Source organism: Anser anser, assembly GCF_964211835.1.
Source record: "Anser anser genome assembly, chromosome: 3".
Lineage (NCBI taxonomy): Eukaryota > Metazoa > Chordata > Aves > Anseriformes > Anatidae > Anser > Anser anser.
In genome coordinates this window covers 309,806-330,669 of record NC_139722.1, presented here as the reverse complement: position 1 = coordinate 330,669, position 20,864 = coordinate 309,806, and the positions used below count along the sequence as shown (strand labels likewise).

General features: G+C 64.8%; 3 protein-coding genes across 9 annotated transcripts; all 3 read right to left on the bottom strand.

Annotated features, from left to right (window-relative positions):
* Window positions 1-1,890: 1,890 nt before the first annotated feature.
* On the bottom strand, window positions 1,891-5,199 carry TRIM54 (tripartite motif containing 54). Of its 7 annotated transcripts, none has more exons than XM_083830393.1 (10): window positions 4,917-5,190; window positions 4,557-4,729; window positions 4,138-4,309; window positions 3,964-4,059; window positions 3,402-3,635; window positions 3,109-3,131; window positions 2,870-2,994; window positions 2,495-2,596; window positions 2,196-2,257; window positions 1,891-2,035 (listed from the first exon to the last, which is right to left on the bottom strand). In XM_083830393.1, exons 1-10 carry the CDS (start codon window positions 5,082-5,084, stop codon window positions 1,961-1,963), a joined length of 1,230 nt encoding a protein of 409 aa, XP_083686519.1. In that variant the 5' UTR covers window positions 5,085-5,190; the 3' UTR covers window positions 1,891-1,960. The 7 variants fall into 7 exon arrangements, 5 of the variants coding, with proteins under 5 accessions (XP_083686519.1, XP_083686522.1, XP_083686518.1 ...); XM_083830396.1 differs by having other exon boundaries at window positions 2,219-2,257; window positions 4,917-5,189; XR_014582092.1 differs by lacking the exon at window positions 3,109-3,131 and having other exon boundaries at window positions 2,219-2,257; window positions 2,870-3,014; window positions 3,398-3,635; window positions 4,917-5,193.
* Window positions 5,200-6,059: 860 nt separating this feature from the next.
* Window positions 6,060-8,072, bottom strand: DNAJC5G (DnaJ heat shock protein family (Hsp40) member C5 gamma). The gene is made up of 4 exons (XM_083830397.1): window positions 7,832-8,072; window positions 7,502-7,715; window positions 7,266-7,419; window positions 6,060-6,775 (listed from the first exon to the last, which is right to left on the bottom strand). Exons 1-4 carry the CDS (start codon window positions 7,942-7,944, stop codon window positions 6,693-6,695), a joined length of 564 nt encoding a protein of 187 aa, XP_083686523.1. The 5' UTR covers window positions 7,945-8,072; the 3' UTR covers window positions 6,060-6,692.
* A 304-nt stretch (window positions 8,073-8,376) lies between these two features.
* LOC310897132 (uridine-cytidine kinase-like 1) lies at window positions 8,377-20,626 on the bottom strand. Its single transcript, XM_083830391.1, has 14 exons — window positions 20,332-20,626; window positions 20,158-20,264; window positions 19,872-20,042; window positions 19,379-19,450; window positions 18,923-19,112; window positions 18,782-18,843; window positions 18,307-18,323; window positions 17,475-17,573; window positions 10,193-10,286; window positions 10,030-10,092; window positions 9,489-9,611; window positions 9,308-9,415; window positions 9,074-9,230; window positions 8,377-8,946 (listed from the first exon to the last, which is right to left on the bottom strand). Exons 1-14 carry the CDS (start codon window positions 20,591-20,593, stop codon window positions 8,873-8,875), a joined length of 1,599 nt encoding a protein of 532 aa, XP_083686517.1. The 5' UTR covers window positions 20,594-20,626; the 3' UTR covers window positions 8,377-8,872.
* Between the last annotated feature and the right edge of the window lie 238 nt (window positions 20,627-20,864).

Sequence of the window (20,864 nt, the reverse complement as noted above, 5' to 3'; positions counted from 1 at the left end):
TCACATGTCTTCCCCTCCAGACCCTTCATCACCTTCAGAGCCCTCCTTTGGCCACTCTAATAGTTTTATGTCCTTTTTATACTGTGGCACCCAAGCTGCACTCAGCGCTCGAGGTGAGGCCACACCAGCACAGAATGGAGTGGGACGCTCCTGTCCCTCCTAGCGGGCCATGCCCAAGGCACCCCGCAGTGCAGCTCAGCCTCCTGGGTGCCGGGCACACTGCTGGCCCTTGGTCAGCTCGCTAGCCTCCAGAAACCCCAGGTCCCTTTCTGCAGGGCTGCTCTGCAGCCTCTCATCCCCCCAGCTGTGCTTGCAGCCATGGTTGCCCCTTCCCAGGTGCGGAATCCGGCTCTCGCTCTTGTTAAGCTCCATGTTGTTGGTGATTGCTCAGCCCTCCCATTTGTCAAGCTCTCGCTGCATCGCTCTGCCCCTCTGCCCTCAGCGAGTCAACAGCTCCTCCCAGTTTAGTGTCAGCTGAAAACTTACTTAGTATGCATTTGAGTCCTGAATCCAAGTCATTTATGAAAACATTAAAAAGAACTGTCCCTGAGATGGGGACCCCCACTGGTGACTGGCTGCAAGCCTGATGTAACCCCCATTAACTACAGCCCTCTGAGCCCGATGTCAAACCCCCTCTGGGCAGCTTGTTCTAGACAACCTGTTTTGCCATCCTCACCAAAAAAGCTTTTTCATATGTTTCAGTGAATTTCCTGTGTCCCAGTTTGTGCAGTGAAGTGGCCACCCCTCCACAGCTGCACGAGCCCCGATGCCCCCTCCCCTCTGCCCGGTGGTCCTGGGGGTCCCACCCTCACCTGCTGGCACAGCCCCAGGCACCTCCCCAGCACTCGTCCCTGGCTCCTCTGGGGCCGTTCCCTGCCGCAGCCCATCGGCCGCTCACCCCACTGGGACACGCAGGGGACGCGCCACTGCAGCACCCGGGCTGCGTCTCCTGGGCCTGGTGCATGCGAGGCACTCGCGGGCAGGCAGGGGCCTGAGGCTCTGCCTTCTCCAGTCCCCTGGTAGCTGGTTGAGAATGGCAGTCAGACCCCACGTTACCTCCTCTTCTCCTAGCTGCACAAACCTAGCTTCCTCAGTCTTCCTCGTCTGCCATACTGCAGCCCCTAGCCAGCTCAGCGGTCCCTGGGGCTGTGCGCGGGTGCCCATGTCTGCTGGCACTGGGGGTCCCAGCCTGCACGGCCGGCCAGCCGCGCTCCTGCTGCGGTGCATCCAGCGCTGTCCCCGGGCAGGTGCAGGGTGGGTGACGGCCGGAGGCGTCCCTCTGGTATCCCACCCCCAGGGGACCAGATCAGCCCCACGAGGAGCCCCTGTCCCTGTGCATCATCTGTTGCACCAGCCGTGACGTGGGGCTGGGTGACGCAGCCCAGTGCTGTCACAGCCCCCCCGGGCAGCCCCTGGCAGGCGGGTGGGGGGACTCAGTCCCCGACCTGGCGCTAATTGCAGTGCTGCCGGCCGGCTGTGTGTTCAGCCAGCTCATCCCAGCACTGTTTGTTCGGTGCACCCAGGGGACGGTGCTGCGAGACAGCGTCCGCCCCATCAGGCTGGGGGGGCCTGCATGGGCAGCTCAGCGGGGGGGGCAGCCGTGGGTCCTCACCCCCTGGGCAGGGGGCTGCAGGCAGAGCCAAGCAGTGGGGCTGGGCAGGGGCGAAACTCCTGGCTGCAGCCCAGCCCCATGCTGCCATAGTTGTGTTGCACTGGGGCTCCCGGGGGGCACAGCCCCTCACAGGGGGGTCTCGGGTGCCCCTGTAGCTGCTCAGGCCCGTGCACCGTTTGGGGTGGTGGGGCCAGGCCGCTGTGGGGCTGACACAGAGCCATGTGGGGCTGACAGCCCCTGCGCCCACCCCAGCCCCACACACGGCACTGAAGACAGCGTTCTCATACACAGTTTAATGATTGATGGGGCAGCTCCAGTAGTGGGGACTTGCAGCAGTAGGGCTGTGGCTCACCAAGAGGCGCCAGGGGCAGGGATGAGCTCTTTGGTGCTGAAGCTGCCCCACGGCACCAGCTCAGTGCTGACCTGTGCAGGAGAACAGCCTCAGCACTGTACCTGGAAAGGTGTGGACCACCCAACCTGCCCCCCCCCCCCCAGCCCTGTCCCTCTTCCATCTGTGCTCAGGCGGTGCCTCCTCTGCCCACAGCACCCCACAGCCTGTCCCTGTCCCCTGCTCCACACTAGCCTTGGTCCCGGGGAGGGTCTCACCATGGGGAGAGCTTGCTGGCTTCTGCCTCGGCCCCACATCTGTGGAGGGAAAGTGGGTGACAAGCTGGAGGCAGGGACACCCTGCCACCCTGCAGGACCTGCTCAGCCATGCACAGGCCACATCTCAGCCACACGGACACCACGGTGTCCTCAGCATGGCACAGAACCCATGCACAGTCAGGGCAGCCCCCTCGGGCCTCACTGCCCCGCAGCCCCAGGGCCAAGCACAGCCTGGCACAGCACAGCCTGGCACGGCACGGCGCAGAGAGAACTCACCCTCTGCAGCCTCGGGTGCCTCCAGGCTGTCCAGCCGGTCCTCATCCGCCGCAGCCTCACTGCCCTCCGTGGGGCCGTCCCCCTCATCCTCTCCCAGTGGCTCTGTGGGGCAGGGGCGCACTCAGCCCGGGGCCCTCCCTCCCCGCGGCGTGAGCAGCACAGGAACACCGCGCTGGTGCAACGGGGGCAGCCCGGCCCTCGTGCATGATGCAGCAGCCCATGCATCGGGGGGTGCGTGGGGCAGTGCCTGAGGCATCCCCACGCGTGTACAGGAGGGGACATCCCCACAAAGGGCTCCAGGTGCCAAGGAGCAGGGCTCTGCCCAGGACAGTCCCACGCATCTCCCCCAGGCTGTGCTTGTCCCGCTGCTGTCACCTGTCTGGAACTCGATGGTCCTCAGCATCTCTGCCACATAGTCCACATTGATGGAGAAGTGGTCCATGTTCTCGTAGCCAGGCTCCGGGCGGCTGCTCATCGACACCTTGGACATGTCTGTGATCCTGCAGGGCAGACGGATGCCCTCGGGAGCTGCCAGGCTCCGGCAGCCACAGCCACCTGCCTGGCCACTGCTCCATCCCCTCAGTCCCCAGCCCTGTGCCCCCAGCCCCACTCACTTTTTCAGGAGCTCCTTGGAGTGCTGTGGAGGGAAGCAGGGGGCCATCAGTGTCGCTGGAGCAATGGCATCAGGGACCCCAGCAAGCAGGTGCCACCCCCTCCAGCCCCCAGGTTCTTTCATGTGACCGCAGCACCCTCAGCACAGCTGTGAGAGGCAGCCCCAGCCCCGCAGAGGATCCTGGCCCCACGGGTCCACCACCCAGCCTAGGGGCAGTCCCAACCCCCTAGTGAGTCCTGGACCTAGCTCCCCTGGCACAGCCCAACACCCCAAGGGCCCCTTTTGCCCACGGACCTGCAGATACACGGCCATCTGGGGCTCCTCCATGGCCTGGATGGCTGTCTCCACCAGCTTGGAGGAAGCCTCCAGGTGGTCACCGTACTGGCGGATGAGGCCCCGCACACGCTGCACTTTCTCCTCCTGCTCCCGCGCGATGCTCTGCAGCAGCTCCTTCTTCCGCTCCTCCAGGATGCTGTACAGCGAGTCGAAGCGCAGCCCCAGGTGCTGTTTCTGCCGCCGACCGTTCTCCTGCAGGACTGCTAGGCTCAGGGGGCCGCCCTGCTCCTGCCTCGTCCCCATCCCCAGGGCTGCGTGGGGCACCCGGGAACATCCCCTGGTTCCTTGGGCCCTCTGCCTTGGAGAGTCCCAGGGTGACTTGCAGGTGCTGCTGCTCATGAGGGAATTCCCCTCCCGAGACCGTGCCTCCAGCGCAGGCGTGCTGCTGCCCTGGGGCATCCTGGTGGGGCTGGGGGTAAGGGACAGAGCTGGGCAGAGCCCAGAGCATGGGGTTGCTGTGTGTGTAGGGCGAGCACATGCAAGGGGCAGAGCCCGCAGGCTGTGCCGCCCCGGCCCCCACCTCAATGGTCCGGCAGATCTCCTCCATCTGGGTGATGATGGCCTGGATGCGGTCGTTCCCCGCCACCAGCATGGCAATGCCATCGCTGAGCTCGCTCTGGGGTGAGACCGGCATGAGGGCCAGAGCGGGAGGCAGCACCTGGGCCCCTCGTCGGCCCCCGCCAGGGCCACCCACCTTCTGGCGCTGGTAGACCGCAGGCAGCGGCGCAACCTCGCAGTCCTTGTGCGCCCCGAAGACCTTGCAGAGGGAGCAGGTGGGCGCCTCGCAGCGCAGGCAGTAGATGTTGATCCGCTCGTCCTCGTGCTCCTCGCACATCAGGTGCTGCTCCGCCTTGGCGTGCAGGGGCCTGCGGGAGGGGCCGCTGCCCACCGGGCCCCCACGGGCACCTCTGCCCCGCTGCCCCCGGCCCCGCACGGCCCCGTTCTGCCCCCGGCCCTGTGCCCGCCTGCAGAATCGCCCCCCCGGCTGCCTTTCGCCCACGAGGCTCGCTCCCCCCGTGGCCCCGCAGTGTCCCGCGCGGGCTCCCCCCGCAACCCCTCTGCCCTCCCGGTGCCGCCCCCCTCTCCCCACGCGGGGGCCGCCCCCCGCCGCACCTGGCCGACTCCTGCTTGTAGATGTCGATGATGTTCTCCACCAGCAGGTTCCGCTGCAGCCCGTACACCCCGTGCCGGTCCAGCACCACCTCGTGGCGGCACGACGGGCACCGGAACCGGCCGCCCGACGGCACCGCGCTGGAGCCCCGCGACTGCCACAGCGGGTTGGAGGCCTGCGGGCGGGGGGGTCACGGCCCCGCTCCGGACGCCGGGAGCCCCGCGGGGAGGCCCCGGCCCGGGCACGGCGCCCCCCGGCCCCGGCAGCCCCCCCGCCCCCACCTCCCCCGGCCCCGTCCGAGCCCCCCGGCCCGATCCCGGCCGCGCCGCGCCCCGCGGCCCCGGCTCCGGCCCCGGCAGCACCTGGAAGACGTCGTTGGCGCACTTGCGGCAGAGGTTGTGCTGGCAGGGCAGGATGACCACGGGCTTGGTGAACATCTCCAGGCAGATGGGGCAGATGAGCTGCTTCTCCAGGCTCTCCATGCTCCGCGCCTCCGCCAGCAGCGGCTTCAGCCCCACCGCGAAGTTCATCGCCGCGGTCCCGGCCCGGCCCGGCCCGGCTCGGCTCGGCTCCGCACCCCTCGGCCCCGCTGCCCGCTCTGCCCCGGCCCGGCCCCGCCGCCGCCGCGGCTCCGCTGAGCTCGGCGCTAATTTTAGCCGCCCCCGCCCCGCCGGGGCCGCCGCAGCTGTCGGCGGCGTCGGGTGACACTGAGTCACGGCCGGCCCCGCGCCCCCCGCCCCGACACCGGGATCCGGCGCGGGGGGCGCGCCCGGGGCGCCCCCGTCCCCGTCCGGGCAGGGCCTCGGGGCTGCGCCCCCCCGGCAGGTCGGTGTCCCCGGGACCGGGGCGGCGGGGAAGCCGCTCCCGGAGCCCCCCCGCCCCGCGGGACCCCTCGCAGGAAGGGGGCTGGGGCCTGCGCTGCGGAGCCGGGGAGCACGATGCCGCCCGCTGCCAGGCCCCGGCCGGGGGGGGCAAGCGGAGCTGAGCCGGGGTCGCCCGGGCCCCGCAAACCCGAGCACCGACGTGGCAGCGCGCCCAGCAAGGCCGGTGCCAGGAGCGGCCTGGCCACTCGGCTATATTTAGGGGGTGAGGCAGGGCCCGCACGGCTGCGGGTGGGGGCTGCAGGCTGTGAAGGGAGGGTTGGGGGCCCCCCGGGCCCCCCCGTCCCTCTCCCCCCCTCAGCAGAGCCACTGCTCCCCAGAGCCAGGGCAGGAGCGTGGCCAGGCACCCGGCCACCTGCCCGCGTGGGGCACGGGGCTGCAGGGCAGGAAAAGCACAGCTCTGCGGGAGCCGGCTGCCACAGGCAGCCCCGGGCAGGTGACAGGAGAGACTGAGTCACCCGGGTGAGAGCAGCGCTCCAGCAGCGCTTGGGACAGGATGTGCTACCCCACGCCCCTCCCTGCCTGCCCCCCCGGGACCCAGCACTCTCCCTGGCACAAGGCAGAGGTGCATCCTGCCAGCTCTCAGGCTGCCCCGATGGAACAGACCACGCGAACACACTCACATTCTGTCATCCTTTAAAGTCCTTTAATAGTGTCCATAAAATCTATTAAAACCCAAGGAAAGTGCCTGTACGGGGCCCAGCCCTGCAGGGAGCCTGCTAGCAGCAGGAGTGGGGTGCAGCCAGCGCCCCGGAGCCATAGCAGGGCAGAGAGGAAGGGGGTACAGCAGGCAGCACCCCAACCCCACGAGCAGCATTTGGCACCCAGCACCCATCAGGAGGGTCCCTGTGAGGGCAGGTAGTGGGCTGAGCCCAGCCCCAGAGGTTACAGTGCTAACGGTCTCGGACACAGCTACTTCTTGCAGGGTTGAGCCTGGCCCAAAGAGGTCTCCATGCGTGACTTCTTGGGCAGGCTGCTGGGAACACCGCAGCAGATGAGGCACTGCGGATGGGGTGCAGCAGCGAGGGCTCTGGGTTGCCTCCGTCACCAGTGCTGGGAGACAGGAGCATTGCCCTGGCGCTCGAGCAGGGGCAGAAGAACCTCTGCAGTGATGCTGGCCAATTTAACCTGAGATTCTAGCCACCTTGAGGCTGGAGAGCAGCCCTGGGTGGCATGACGGGGGTCCTGGAAAGTGACAGTCCCAAAGTAGGATCCCTGTCTGGAGTCCTTGGGGAGCCGGCAGGATGGAGGCCAGCCTCATGCCTCGGTCTTGGTGCTGACAGATGGCAGGGGCTGTGCGCCGGCAGGTGGGGGCTGCGCCACAACCGGGATCTGTGGATCTGGAAATGGGAGCTGCAGATCAGTGGCACAGCCCTGTCCCATGGTGCTGGGGAACAGGCAGTCAGGACATCCCAGTGCTCTCAAGAAGTCTCCCACAGACCAAAGCTCGCAAAGCCCCAGGCAGTGCACAACCACTCCAGCCGTGCCCTCTGAAACGCGCAGGGTGACCCAGGGGCAGCCCCCGCTGGCAGCGGCACAACCAGTGCCCAGAGAACAAGGCCAGCCTGGGGCACAGCTGCTGCCCCCAGCTCCCTGCCCAGCTGGGCAAGGGCCCTGCAGAGCGAGCAGGGGCTTCAGGGAGCCCTTGCCCAGAGGAAATCAAGGAAGGAGCTGCCCCGCGAGCCGTGCGGTGCCCCTGCCCACCGTCACCAGCCCAGGTCCGCACGGGAAGCCCCGCAAACCGTTAACGCCGGAGCTGCTGAGCCCGGTCCAGCCCGGAGGCAGCGCTCCGTGCCCCCGGTGCCACAGGACCTCCTCCACCCGACTCACCGCCGTCCTCCGCGCCCATCTGCGCCTCCAGGTCCTTGGGGTCGACGTACTTGTAGGAGTCGTCCTCCTTGGGCGGGCAGCACGTCCCGCAGCAGAAGAAGCAGCAGCAGCAGCAGCAGCAGCAGGTGAGCGCGCCGCAGCAGAGGGCCAGGGCCTGCGCGGGGGGACACGGGGCCGCCGTGAGGCCCGGCGGGGCCCGGGCGGCGGCGGAGCCCCCGGGGCGGCCCCGCGCTCACCTGGAACCACCACTTGGACATGAGGAAGTAGTGCCGCACGGCATCGTCGCCGAACTGCTCGGCCACGTAGAGCCCCAGGGAGCCATACTGGTCGTAGAGCCGCCGCTTGTCCTCGTCGCTCAGCGTGGCGTGGGCGCTGTTGATCTCCTTGAAGCGCTCGGCCGCCGCCGGGTCGTCGGGGTTCTTGTCGGGGTGGTACCGCAGCGCCAGCCTCCTGCGGGGCGGCCGCGCTGGGACGGGCGGCCCCGGCCCCGGCCCCGGCCTCGCCCCCCCGGCCTCCCCCCGGCCCGCAGCGGCCCCGCCGCCGCTCCGCCCGCCCGCCCGCCGTACCGGTAGGCCTTCTTGATCTCCTCGGGGGAGCTGCCCTTCTCCAGGCCCAGCACGCGGTACAGGCTCTCCCCGACCCGCGACAGCTTCCGCTGCGCCCGCCCCGGCTCCGCCATCGCGGCTCCGCGCCGGGGGCGGCGGGCACCGACCGCACCGCACCGCACCGCGGGGCTCCGACCGCGGGGCTCGGCCCGCCCGGGTCAGCGGCGCCGCGCAACGGCCGCTTCCGCCCCGCCGCCGCCCTGCGCAGGCGCGGCCCGGCCCCGGGAGCCCGGCCCCGGGAGGCAGCCGGTGACACCTCCGTCGCCCCCCGCCCCCCCCCCCGTGCCACCCCCCCGTCCCGTCCCGTCCCGTCCCGATCCCCTGCCCGCGGCGCGAGGCACGGGCGGCGGCGGCCGCGCGGCTCCTTTATTTCGGTACAAAACGGAGGCAGCCAGCAGGCACAGAGGGAGCGGCGGCGGGGGGGGCCGGGCCTCTGCCCCCGGGGCTGCCGCAGCGGCCGGCCGGGAGCCCCCCCCCGCCGGGGGAAAAACCTGAGCAAGGAGCGCGGCGGCAGCGGGGGCTGCGTGGTCCCGGGGGCGCCCGGCACGGGCAGCCCGGGTGGGGGGGCGGGTACCTGGGCCCCCGCCGCCCGCGGGGCTGGAATGCAAAGGGAGAGCGTTTGAATATCAAACCCCCCCGCAGGGGCCGCGGCTCCCCCTGCCTCCTGCCCCCAGCCCCCAGGAGAGGCAGGGCGGCAGCAGAGTGTGGGAGCGGTGGGGAGCCGGCGGCTCCGCGGAAGGCCCCGATCCCTGATGGTTTTCAAGTAGCTGGCCTGCCCCACGGGAGAGCCAGGTGGGCAGCTGCTCACAATAAATACAAATAAATACAGATTCCAGCAACGGAGCCTGCCCACGCACAGCAAGGCCCCAGCAGGAGCAGACCCTCGACCCCTGCCTCTGTCGTGGCAGTTGGTGGCCAGGGCCAGCCCCAGAGCAGAGGAGAGCCCAAGCTGCAGGGGTGCAGGGGCTGGCGGTGCTGCGCCCCTCCCGGGGGCCGGCCAGCTCAGCAGTCCATGGCTTCGCTCTCACAGCAGGCAGAGGGAGCATCGGTGCCAAAGTACCTGTCCCCGAAGTTACCTAAAGGAGATGGGGACAGAGCGAGTGAGAGCAGGGCAGGGCAGGGCCCCGTGGCACTGCCAGGGGCTGCAGGGCAGGGGGCTGCAGGGCAGGGGGCTGCCCCCGGCCAGCACCACCGCCCCCTCACCAATGCCTGGGATGATGTGGAACTCCTCATTGATCCTCTTGTCCACAGCGGTGGTGATGATGCGGACACGGGGAAACGCGTAAGCCACCGAGTGCACCCCCATCTCCGCCATCAGCAGCGACAGCAGGAAGATCCTGTCCTCCTGGACGTCGTGGTCCTGCGGCACAGAGCTGTGAGAGCCTGGCCAGGGGCGGGCAGGCTGTGCGCCCCCAGCCCCGCTGCCCGGCCCCTCACCAGCAGGACGCGCACTGCCATCATGGCCGCGGCTCCCGTGGACACGGTGCTGTCCATGAGGATGACGTAGTCCTCGCTGATCTCCTTGGGCAGCCGCAGGTAGTGGAGCTGAGGGGAAAGAGGTGAGGTCACCCAGCGCGGCGCTGCCGGGGCTCTGTGCCGGGGCTGCGGCGCTGCTCACCTCGGGCTCTCCCGTGTCGTGGTTGGTCTGAATCAGGATCTTGCCCAGGCGGATGTCCTTGCAGACGGCGGTCAGGGCCTGCTCCATGGTCTCCCCGGCTCTCAGTATGGACACGCCGGTGATCTGGGAAGAGGCAGGGGAACGCTGCCTTAAGTTGTGCGAGGAGAGCAGCAGCTCTGGCTGCTCCCACAGGTCCTTCCCGGGGCGGGGGGCAGGACTCGGCCCCTCTCTGCCCAGCAGCCCCCCACTGTCCCCACAGAGCAGCTCACACCCACGTTCTCTACACCGGTCCTGCCTGCCCTTTCCCAGCTCTGCCGTGCCCTTGTGTCCCCAGCTCAGGGCCCAGATGCTCTCCAGAGGCTCTGCAGTTCCCATGGAGCCTGATGGTGCTTGGGCCCACACCATGGGCCGGGGACAGGCTGCCTGGGCAGCCCTGCAGCATGGCACCAGGCTGGGGCCAACAGGATTTCCCAGTCAGTCCCCACCAGACAGGGGGCAGCTGCGTGCCCACAGGGAGGAGAGGGCCAGGACAACATCTCACCCTCTGCCTGTGGAATCGCTTCCCTTCGTACGTCGTCCCCTGGGGCGTCTCCACCGTAACCGACTGCAGAAAGGGGAGGTGAGGAGAGCGTGGGCAAAGCTGGCCCCTGGGGGCCCCTGGCACATAACCGGGACAGGGCTGCAGGCGAGGGGTGTTGGTGTACCTTCAGTGGCAGGAAGGAGAGGGCGTGCTCTATCAACAGCCTCATCAGGCGCTTGGAGTAGAAGATGAATTCATCCCTGGTCGTGTCCTTGTTCCTGCAGGAGGACAGGTAGGCGGGCACTGAGCAGAGTCCCTGCTCCACCCTGCAGCCAGCGAGGGAAATACGGGACAAGGACAGAGCAGCCAGTAGCCTTTGAGGCTCGTCAGTCCCCAGCTTAGAGCATGCCATGAGGAGACCTCCCCAGGGACTGTTCAAGTTGAAGAGCACTCAAGGCACCATTCCCACCCTCTCCTAACCTCCCAGCACGGAGCAGCTTCTCCAGGTGCTGCTCTGGGCAGCGACAAGCAGCCGCGCAGGAGCGGCCTTGCCAGACCTGGAACACGGGGGATGGAAGCAAGCGCTGCCCAGCCCGCCTGTGCCTCCGCAGGTACACGTGGCTGCAGTGCAGCGTCGTGCCGGGGCATGGCAGGGCTGATGGACGAGACAGGTATCTCGGCACAACCGGTGGCACAGCAGGGGGCTCGCTGGCACGCGGTGGGGCAGAGCTGGACCCCAAGCCCTGGAGGTGCTGGGGGCACAGACTGCATCCCCAGCTGCAGCCCGGCTGGCCTTAGCAGCTGCCAGGGCAGACAGGACCACCAGGCCCAGCCAGGGGGACTCGAGAAGGGCCAGAGAAGGACGCCAGCAGGAGCACTGCCTCGATGCTGTTCTGGCCGAGGACATGGGAAGGCACCTCCAAAAGCACTGGCTGCAGAAAGGAAACCCATTTGGGTCGGCTGCAGTTCAAAGACCCTCAGATCACAGCCCCTCAGGAAGAGGGGGGAAATAAGAAAAAAGAGTAACTCCAAGTCCCTAAACAGAAAGCAAATGGGGACCAAAGAGCCTGCTGCCTTGCCATCGCACAGATGAGGAAGGCTTGGAGACCCAAGTCCTGGGGCTCTTCCCTTGCCAGGGGAAACATTTCCATTGCAGCAGACAATCACCTTCACATGAAATTAGATTCAGCCAGTTATAAACAGCATTCAGCCAAAGCTGCTGACTTGTTACTGAAACAAGCAGATAACCTCGAAAACAATTCCAAGCAAACCAGCTCGGTTTCTGAGAGATCCACCATGACCTAGAAATGACTCAAGGATGAGACAAGCCAAAGGGGAGCTGCAGAGGTACAGGCACCCTCCCCTTCCAGGTGGATGTCAACAGGACTACGGCACCCCGAGCCCTGCGCCAGTGCCTGGGGCTTGATCGGGAGGTCAGAGACCAGGCTCTGCCAGTGCCAAGCGGCCGGTGCTGGCACCGACACTGCCAGTGGTAGGAGGGGCAGCGAGAGGAATGCCAGCAGCACTCAGCGCCACACCTCCAACGGGCTGGAACTGCGTCAGTCCCTGCCTTTGGTGTGTCAGGGCAGCAGGCACACAGGGCAAGGGAGCGTCAGCCCTGGAAGATGAAGGAAGCTCAAACAATGTCTCGGTTGAGAACACAGCCTAGAGCACAGAAGGAAGCGGCAATACGTTTCAGGGCTTGCCAAAGCCGCAGGTATTGTCTGGAAAGGACTGCGTGGTCCAGGAGCGTTCAGTTCCCATGGAGGGTGGACACGAAGCCTGCAGCTGATCAAGCAGAGAGCACGAAGTGCTGCACGATGCTGCCCAGTCCGCTCGGGGACAAGGGGAGACAGTTCAGGGTTAGTTGCATGGTAGGCTAGCTGGATTAGAGAAGGAAATAAAGCGGCAACAAGAGAGAGGGGATTATTTAGCGTAATGTCAGCCTGGAGCAGACCTGCATCCTGACCGAGGACAGAAACGATGCAGGTGCCCAAGAAGCGCACGTGGAGGTGCAGCATTAATTGCTCTGAGCACCATCTCTACCTGCTGCAAGGCTGGAGACTGAGGACATAGCTGCTGACAGCACAGGAAGAACGAGGAGCAGAGAGGATGGAGGGTGCAGCAGAACGCCGGGCAGCATTACCAGCTGCTGGGCAGCAGAAGCACAGAGGCAGTGTTTTGCAGGAGTCCCGTCGGGTAGTGCTCAGGGTGTAACACGAGCACTGCTGCCACTGACCGTGACACAGCAGCCGCCGGCTCCTGAGGCACCTGTGTGGGAACGAGACCGGACACACCACGGTCAGGAGCAGCTGAGCTACCTGACACCATCAATGGGCAGCAGCTTCTGACACACAACGCTCCTCTGGTTACCCGCCCAGCTAGAGACCAGCGACTGCCTGGAACCAGGCAAGCCCCGAAACATGCGTCAACACTGCATCACCACACTGAAGTGTTGAGGGCAGCAAGAAGTAAAGTAAAACAAAGAATAAAAACACAACGGGACTGCACATTTACAGGAAATCTCCCCTTCTCCGTCAGGAGGAGGAAAGCCAACTAACTCTATTGTACACACACGCTAATCCCAGTGCCAGAGGGGAAAAGGACGGCTTTTCTCACGGAGAGCACCTTGACTGTCAGCACACAGATGTGTTACAGCCTACCTCACGTGGCACATAGAAGAAACTGCTGCATGAAACCACGCATTTCCGACGACACACAAAGCACAACGACACAGGCGTGTGCGGCAGCTCGCTCAGTAACCCTGGGGCAGGACTGCCCCCGCCCCACCTCTCCCAGAGGGCTGCTGTCAGACAAGCTGTTCCCAGAGCACCTCCATAGAGTCACAGAACGGCTTGGGCTGGAAGGGACCTCAAGGCCCCCCCAGTTCCAACCCCCTGCCATGGGCGGGGTGCCACCCGCTAGATCAGGTTTCCCAGGGCCTCGTCCAACCTGGCCTTGAACACCTCCAGGGACGGGGCACCCACAGCTTCCCTGGGCAGAAGTGTCCGGAGACCTTATCTAAGTGTCAAATGCCTAAAGGAAAAGTAAGTACACCAAGAGGTCAGTTACCAGGAAAACAAGGTTTACTAGAAGCTTAAAACGTGACCGTAAAGATTCCTATGATGTCTCTCTAAATCCCGTGCAGTCTGTGGCTGCTTTGACAAAAGCATCAATAACGGGCTGTAACCCAAGTGTCATTTTACCAGAGAACCATCAAGAACAAGCTTCTGGCTCAACAACAATCAAGAGGGAGATTGACAGCAAGCACTGTGGTTAATAAGGAGCTGCTGAAATCGGTTTTCTCCTCCGTGACCTGCGTCTAAAACAGCACAACCTGCATATACCCACAGTATTTCTTGAGAATGTAAGGAACAAAGGAGTCTTAAGAGATATTTACCAGTTACCAGATGGAAGGGGTGGAATTGGCAACAGTCCATAAAAGGCAGAAGGATATTGGGTATTTTTATTCTGTATTTTAGGACATCATCTGCCACTTCTCACATCACACCGCAAGGATGACAGACAGTCCACCAACGGGAGCTGCAGACAAGGATAAGCAGCTGCTACTACCAAGAGATATTTCTGCAGTCAGACCTGGGTGCCTTGCGCCCAAGAGCTCCCATGGACCAGAAAAGCCTACCAACGGGGATGTTTCCAACAAGCCTTGGGACAACAGGAAAGTCCCAGGAGAAGTGAGAAAATTGGCTCTGACCTGGAGGAAGATGGTGGCTGTTGGCAGCTCTTCAGAGGGGGCGGTCTGCGTGCACCCCCCCCCTCCGCCGTGGGTGTGCTTCAACCGCACGCTCGCCCACGGGGTTCCTGGAGCCTGAGCACTGCCTGGGCTCCCGGCACAGCCCTGCCTCCACGGGGCTGCCTCTCGTGGCCAGCTGCCCCCGGGAATCCCCGCACCAGGTCCATTCACCCCTCGGGCGGCCCCGAGTGGTCCCTGACCTGCGGGAGTGCCGGGGGACAGATGCTGCAAGCGGCGCCTCCGTGCCACAAGCGCTCTGGTTCCTCCAGCTCTGCCTGGAGCCGCTGCACAGCGTTCCTGGAGACACGACCTGCCCCACTCCAGACCTGCGTGAGGTTACGGGCTGGGACCCCTCCTGCCATCGCCTGGGCAGTGCTCAGCAGAGGCAGGAGCTGGCCCGCAGGCAGCGCACCCCAAGCCCGGTACCCCAGACGTGGCGCAGCAGCGTGCAGCCAGGCCAGCTCCCGAGATCAGGCTTCCCGGGGCTGTCAGCGGACGGCACAGAGCAGCCTCTCTGAGGGGGAGCAGCACCCCGCAGGAAGCCCGAGCATGGCCTGGCTGTGCTCAGGGTGGGAGCGCCTGCAGCGCAAAGCCAGCCGACACGCTCGGGTCCCCAGGAACCCGGAGCGCAGGCAGGTTTCAGTGTCGTGCCTGAAGCACCCTTCTCCAGCACTGCAGCTGCCCTGCGGGCAGGGCCACGCTTCGCTCTGCCCCTCGCTGAAGCACCTGCAGCCACACATTCCCAGGGCAGCTCTGACACGGGACAGCGCGTCCTGCCAGGGCGCAAAGTCCAGGAGCTCAAGCTAGAGCAAACTTCCTACGAGCAGCGGTGACCCACGCCCCTGCAGCCCGCGCTGCCAACACAGCCCTGGAGCCTCTCCAGGCGTGACGTGGGTACCGAGAGGCAAACAGTGGGAGGGAAACTCAGGTCTGTGGCAGAGAGAGCCCGAGCTGCCAGGGGGCAGAGGGACGTGCACACCGCCAGTCCCACGGCACCGCCTGCCGACAGCCACGACCTGGTGCAGCCGGACACCCAGCACCAGCAGGATGCCCCAAGCGTCCCCGCAGCTCCGGGACCGAGCTGTGCCGATGCTGCACGGCACAGATCCGCTCAGCCAACGCGCACTGGGACACAGCTGGGCAGATTGACCAGCACGCACGGCAACACTGCGAGGGATGTTTGAGGAAACGCCCCCAGAAGCCACTTATTTCAGTAAAAAGAATCCCCGCGGTACGTGAACGGGAGCAGAGGTTTTGTGAAGGCTCTCGCAGCTGCTGGGTCCCATTCAGGCAACAAGAAGTCCTGACACGTGGCGTGAAATGCTCCCGTTGCCTCTGGAGATCTGGCCCTGATACAGAAGCATCTTGTAAGCTGGAAGATGACCTTATTACAGTGTCCACCCTCAGCCTGAACATGAGTAAAACTACTTGGCTATGCTACATATAGGACGATTTCTCAGTCTCCGCCTCTGCACAATGATTGCCCTGGAAACTCCTTCTCCCCAGGATGCCAAGCCTGAATTTGCCATGACTGCACTCAGCGAGATGCTCATCTGCTGCCACTGGGCGGTCTTCCAGGAGGGCACACAGAGACAGAAGGCTGAAGTGCAGGAGAGCCCCCAGTGTTGAACAACAGGGAAATGATGTTGGCTGGCAGCAGCCTGGCAAGCTGAGACCAACAGGCTGCCTCCAAGGGAACTGCACTGGGAAAGGCAGAATGGGAAAAGGGAGGCTGGAGGGAAAAGCTGGCTTACAGCTCCCTGGTGCATCCCCAGGCACCAGGCCTGGGGAGCCAAGACGCTCCGAAACATAGCGCAGGTGGGAGCACTGGCGCTCCAAGGGCTGGTGCTGTGGCACCGCAGCCCCGAAGCCAGACCAAAGGTGGGCAATCGGATTTGCCAAGGCACGGGAACCTCACGCACGGAGGTGCGAGCACCTTGGAGGAGGGCAGATTGGCTGGTGAGCACGCGAAGCACCGGAGGCCCAGCAAGCCCCAGCGGGCAGGGAGCAGTGCCACTGGGGCAGGGCAAAGCACGGGGGTCCCAAGTGAGCACAGACAACCCTCAACCATTAAGGATTCCACGTCACACCAGAGTTATGCAGAAGCAATAGCGCGCTGCCAGGTGATCGCTTACAGGCACCAATACAAGCCGCACAGCTACCATCGAGTACGGGAACTTTTAACCAGAATTCCTCAACTGAAGGAACTGTTCTTAACAACAGCACCGCTTCAGTTCCTCTTGCTTTCTTGTGGGCTGCAGCAGCATTTGAGGGGGTGGCTGACAGGCCAAGTCAACACCCCTCCCAAGTGTGGTATTTTTCATTTTACCATCTGGAAGAGGCAAAGTCCGCCTTCCCTGCCAATCACCCAAGCAGCTCGGGAAGCCCGGCGCTGTCAGGGTAACTTGAGATCAGCGGTGCTGCTGCGCTCCAACCGCCGCGGGCAGGGGCCAATCCCTTCCTCCCCAGGGCAGCTGAACAAACTCCTAAGTCTAAGCAGATTAAGGTTATTAGATGCTTGCGGCATGCAGGCAGAACAGCCCCAGAAAGCAGCCCATTCCCAGCAAGGCCAAAGGAAGGCAGCTTCAGGAAGGAAGACACAGCGACAGCTATAGATGGAGAGACTCCAGGCACACCCAGGGCACCGTTCCACCTGAACAAGGACTGCTCAGTGCCTGGCACCTGCGCGCTGCTAACGGACTGGCCCAGGCTCACGTCCGTCTGAGAGCAGCGCACACCACTGCAATGCTGCCGGCTCTTGCAGAAGAGCAAGTTAGAGATCTGTGCCAAAGCCTGTAAGCAGGAAGGCTAGAGACAAAGACCTGCATTATTCTCTTCCTGCAGAACCCCAGCATAAAGGGAAACTGTTCGTTTGCAGGCAAACATTCTGCCTCTGGAGGTGCTATTCCCCCAGGATCTCACTGTGACCTTCACCTACCATTGAGAGCACAGACAGCGGATGAGCTAGAGCAATCGGCTCAGGATGCGAAGAGGCCACTGCTGGACCATGGGAGGAGGGAGATGCTGGAGGGACAGCGCCAAACATGCTCCACGGTTCCCTTAGCTGGACCTGACCTCAGAACTACTCATGCTCACAGCCTAGGGACGAGGTACTTGGGCTTCTGACAGTGACAGGAATACATGCAGGAGCTTGTAGCTTCTGCAACAGCACTAACATGGTCCCACACTGTTCTGCTCTGGACTCTACAGTAATGCTACTGTCACCTAGAAAAAACAAGAGCATCTGTGGGGAATGAAAAGATCGAGTGGCAAAGTCATAGAAGCAGCACCTGGGCCCCTTCCATAAGCTGGCTATAAAAGCAAGTGCCTTGAGAGGCAGCAACGGCAGCTCTCCCCACGCCCCGAGCTACCAGGGCTGTACTGCAGGTAGGAAAGTGCCAGCCAGTCTCCTCTCACAGAATCACCTCTGGAAAAGACCTCCAAGATCATCCGGTCCAACTGTCCTCTCGTCACAAGAAAAACCTGCCTGTGGCTTGGAAGTCACACCAGGGCAGACGAAGTCTGTCACCAAAATCTCATCTGTAAGCTGGAAGCAGCTCTGTTCAGCAGTTCTGCTCCAAGAAAACACCTGCATCTGAAGGCCTGAGGGCTGGGGATAGGAAGACTCACACCAGGCTTTGTAGCGTGATCTTAAAGAACGGTCCTGCTGGGAGGAACACAAATGAAATCCCCAAAGGAGGCTGGGACTTACCTGATGATGGTGTGCATGCCCCGCACCTGCGGCGTGTTCTCCAGGACACTTAACGTCTTTGGCAGGGGCTGCCCTTGGTGCGCAGAGGCCAGAGTTGCCCTGCAACAAGAAAGCAGCGATCAGAGCTGCACAACTCATGCACACAGACCTGCCGTGAAGGAAAGCTCCTCCCAGACACCCAGCCACACTGGCTGGACACCAGAAAGAGCTTGGGCTTCGTGCCCTGATCCCACAGAGAGCCCCATGTCTAGTGCCAGATACACAATCCCAAACCAGTATCACTGCGTAAACACGAGGAAAAAGCCTCCCCCAGCCACAAAGCGAGCTGCCAGCTTGCTCCCCTAGAAGCAAGCTTCTGCCAGCACCCAGGCAGTGGGAGAAGCAGCTCTGCAACGGCAAGGCCTTGTCAAGTTCCCTAGGACAGGGCTGTCACATCGATGAAGTGAGAGGACTGTCCTGCTGTGGCTGCCTACATGACATCCTGTCTAGGGCACCGCTCCCATAGAATGGGGCAGCCTCTGACATTCAGGGCAAGAACCGTGCTGAGAGAGGGACAGGAGCAGTGCAGGGAGCCAGTCACACAAACCAAGCGTAGATGCCATGGGACAGGCTGTGTAAGAGCCTGCAGCCAGAGCAAGCCAGCTCCAAACAAGCTGCATGCACGGCAGCCACCTCTGAGGCTGGGGAAGAGCAGCTACGCTCAGACATCCCGGCAGAACTTCAGCCAGGAGGGACAGAGAAGAGGCAGCACACGGAGAAGAGCAGGCGAGGGCAGCCGTTCACCCCCAGCCCAGGAACCGGCCGCTCCCAGCCGGCAGGGTCCCTGACGTACCTGACAGTGATCTCACGCTGGATGGCACAGCAGAGTCGTTCAGCACGGCAAAAGGGGAAAGAAAGGACGTCCAGTCACTGCGCCAGCCAGGCACAGCTCCCCAGCGGCAGCCCCAGCCCAGCTCCCACCCCTTCTCCTGGGGCTGCGTGGAGAACCCCGCTGGGCACACTTGGGAGAGAAGGCTGGAGTGTCGGGTGATGCCAGGGACAAGAGAGGTGGGGATGGGTGAAATCAAGAAGAGCTAGTTGGGACCAGGGGTGCGGCAGGAGAATGAGACCAGAGCATGAGTGCTGTGCCTGTCCTACCTCCACGTCCCAGCCCCTGCACTGCAGCTCAGTCTGCCCTGAGCTGCGTAAAGAGGCGACTTTGAGAGCCACAGAGCACAGGGCTGTGGCAGCCTCGCCCTCCCTCCCGTGTGCAGTCTCTCTTCTCTTCCTCCCCCAGGCCACCAGCACTCGATCAGTCCCCACCTCACCTTCTCCAGCTGGCTGTGCACGTGCTGCACAATGAGGTCCAGGGCCACAAAGTTCTCCCCACCTGGCAGGGGAACGGAGAAGACGGGTCAGGACACCAACCCAGCACTGCAGCCAGCTCTAGTCAACGTGGCGCATCTCACCCCTGGGCACCACGATGTCCGCAACCTGCACGGTAGGCTCGATGTACTGCTCGAAGGCCGGCTTCACAAACTTGTTGTACTGCTTGATGACACCCACGATGTCGCGCCCGCGTTCCATGATGTCGCGCTGCAGGCGCCGCACCAGCCGGATGTCAGAGTCCGTGTCCACAAACACCTTCATGTCCAGGAGCTGGAAAACTAGGAGGAGTGAACACCCCCTCGGCACCCCCCACGTGCTCCCCCTTGCACAGCCTGGCCAGCTCTGGCCCCCTCGCAGCAACAGCACCCAGCGTTGCCTCCCCAGCCTCCGGCACAGAGGTGCTGTGCCAGCAAGCAGTGGGCGACCCCTCCCTCGAGAGCCCAGGACCGTGCCCACCACCCACGCAGCACCCCGGTAAATGCCTGCCCCTGCGCTGCGCTCTGCAACGGGTGGCCAGCCGCATCAGGCAGCAATACCTTCAGCAGCTCCTTGTTTGCAAAAGCCAGTATGCCTTCAAAGACGATGACGTTTGCCCCATACACCGTTTTCTGAGAAGAGACAGGCGTTACAGTCGTCCTGCCCCCCTCACACATTGCGCCAGCCAATGCTCAGCACGGACAGCATTCAACCCGGACCCGCACTGGGTGCTCACTGCCCGAGAGCAGGACTGCCCACAGCTGTCCTACATCCCCCAACCCTTAAGGACCATTATCATCACCCCTAGGCCTTGCTGCAGAAACCCCAACCTCTGCCTGATCCCTTTGCTAGCTCCTGTCCTGGCTGCACTCACACTGAGGGCTCTCCCCATGGTGCTCCCCGCTCCCATGCCCACCCCAGCATCTCCACGCACCCCCTCGACCCCCATCCCCACCCCTCGGAGCGACATCCCCTTCGTGTCCGCTGTCCCCGGCCAGCCACCCCGTGCCCCCCAACTGCCCCGTCCCCCCAGGCTGTGCCCACAGCACGCACCCACTCGCGGCGCCGGCTGTGCGTGGTGAAGTCGTACACCGGCACCTTCACGCTCTTGCCCTTCTTGAGCTTGCGGAGGACGCTGACGAGCAGCTCGAAGTCAAAGGCATCGGGGTGGTCGAAGTTGTAGTCGCTGCGGGCCGCCAGCGCCTGCTGCCCCTCGTCCAGCACCTGGGGGCACCGGCACCGCTCAGCACCGCGCTGTGCCGCGCCATGCCATGCCACGCCGTGCCGTACCATGCCGTGCTGCGCCACGCCACGCCGCGCTGTGCCGCGCTGCGCTCACCTTGTAGAAGGAGTCCATGGAGAGCAGCACGACCCAGGGCACGTCCAGCGCCTCGATGATCCGCGTCGCCACCGTCGTCTTGCCCGAGGCGCTGCCGCCGCACAGCCCTGGGGGCGAGCGCAGGCCGTGAGCGCGGCCCCCGCCGCCCGCCGCCCGCCCGGCCCCGCCGCTCACCGATGACGAAGGCCTCGTCCACGGGCGCGCCGGTCTCGCTGTACCAGGGCGGCCGCCCGGCCGTGTAGATGGTCCGCTTGCTGGTGCGCAGCAGCGGCGGCTCCGGCTTGCACTGGCTGGCGGTCCGGCGGCGCGGCGGGGGCGCCGACAGCGGCAGGCGGCTCAGCAGCGAGCCCAGCGGGACGGCGCCGGGGCCGGGGCCGCGCTCGGGGCCCGCCGCCCCCCACGCGCCGCGCCGCTCCTCCGCGCCCGCCGCCGCCATCTGCCCGCCGCGGGGGCTGCCGGGACGGGGCGGGGCGGGCACACGGCTCCCGGCGGCCCCCGCGGCACGGCCCCGCCCCGCCCCGCCCCGCCCCGGCCCCGGCCCCGGCCCCGGCCCCGGCCCCGGCCGCCGGCGGGAGCTCGGTGCGGGAGCGGCGTCTGTGGTCACGGGGTGCTCTGGGCCCGGCCCTGGGCACCGCCGAGCAGAGCCCGGCTCCGGCCTCTCCGCACCTCCCTGCGGGTCCTGACGGCCATGGGGGAGCTCCCCCGGA

Excerpts from the sequence above, each read along its gene's own strand:
- DNAJC5G (XM_083830397.1), bottom strand. The coding sequence starts at position 7,944 with ATGGCGGAGCCGGGGCGGGCGCAGCGGAAGCTGTCGCGGGTCGGGGAG. Across the intron at positions 7,420-7,501 it reads TGTCCAAGTGGTGGTTCCAG|GCCCTGGCCCTCTGCTGCGG; the intron begins GTGAGCGCGGGG and ends CCCCCCGCGCAG. Across the intron at positions 6,776-7,265 it reads GATGGGCGCGGAGGACGGCG|ATCCACAGATCCCGGTTGTG; the intron begins GTGAGTCGGGTG and ends TCCCATTTCCAG.
- LOC310897132 (XM_083830391.1), bottom strand. The coding sequence starts at position 20,593 with ATGGCGGCGGCGGGCGCGGAGGAGCGGCGCGGCGCGTGGGGGGCGGCG. Across the intron at positions 10,287-17,474 it reads GGCATGCACACCATCATCAG|GAACAAGGACACGACCAGGG; the intron begins GTAAGTCCCAGC and ends GTCCTCCTGCAG. Across the intron at positions 9,416-9,488 it reads ACGACACGGGAGAGCCCGAG|CTCCACTACCTGCGGCTGCC; the intron begins GTGAGCAGCGCC and ends CTTTCCCCTCAG.
- TRIM54 (XM_083830392.1), bottom strand. The coding sequence starts at position 5,084 with ATGAACTTCGCGGTGGGGCTGAAGCCGCTGCTGGCGGAGGCGCGGAGC. Across the intron at positions 3,636-3,963 it reads AGATCTGCCGGACCATTGAG|GAGAACGGTCGGCGGCAGAA; the intron begins GTGGGGGCCGGG and ends GCAGTCCTGCAG. Across the intron at positions 2,597-2,869 it reads GACCATCGAGTTCCAGACAG|AGCCACTGGGAGAGGATGAG; the intron begins GTGACAGCAGCG and ends CCTGCCCCACAG.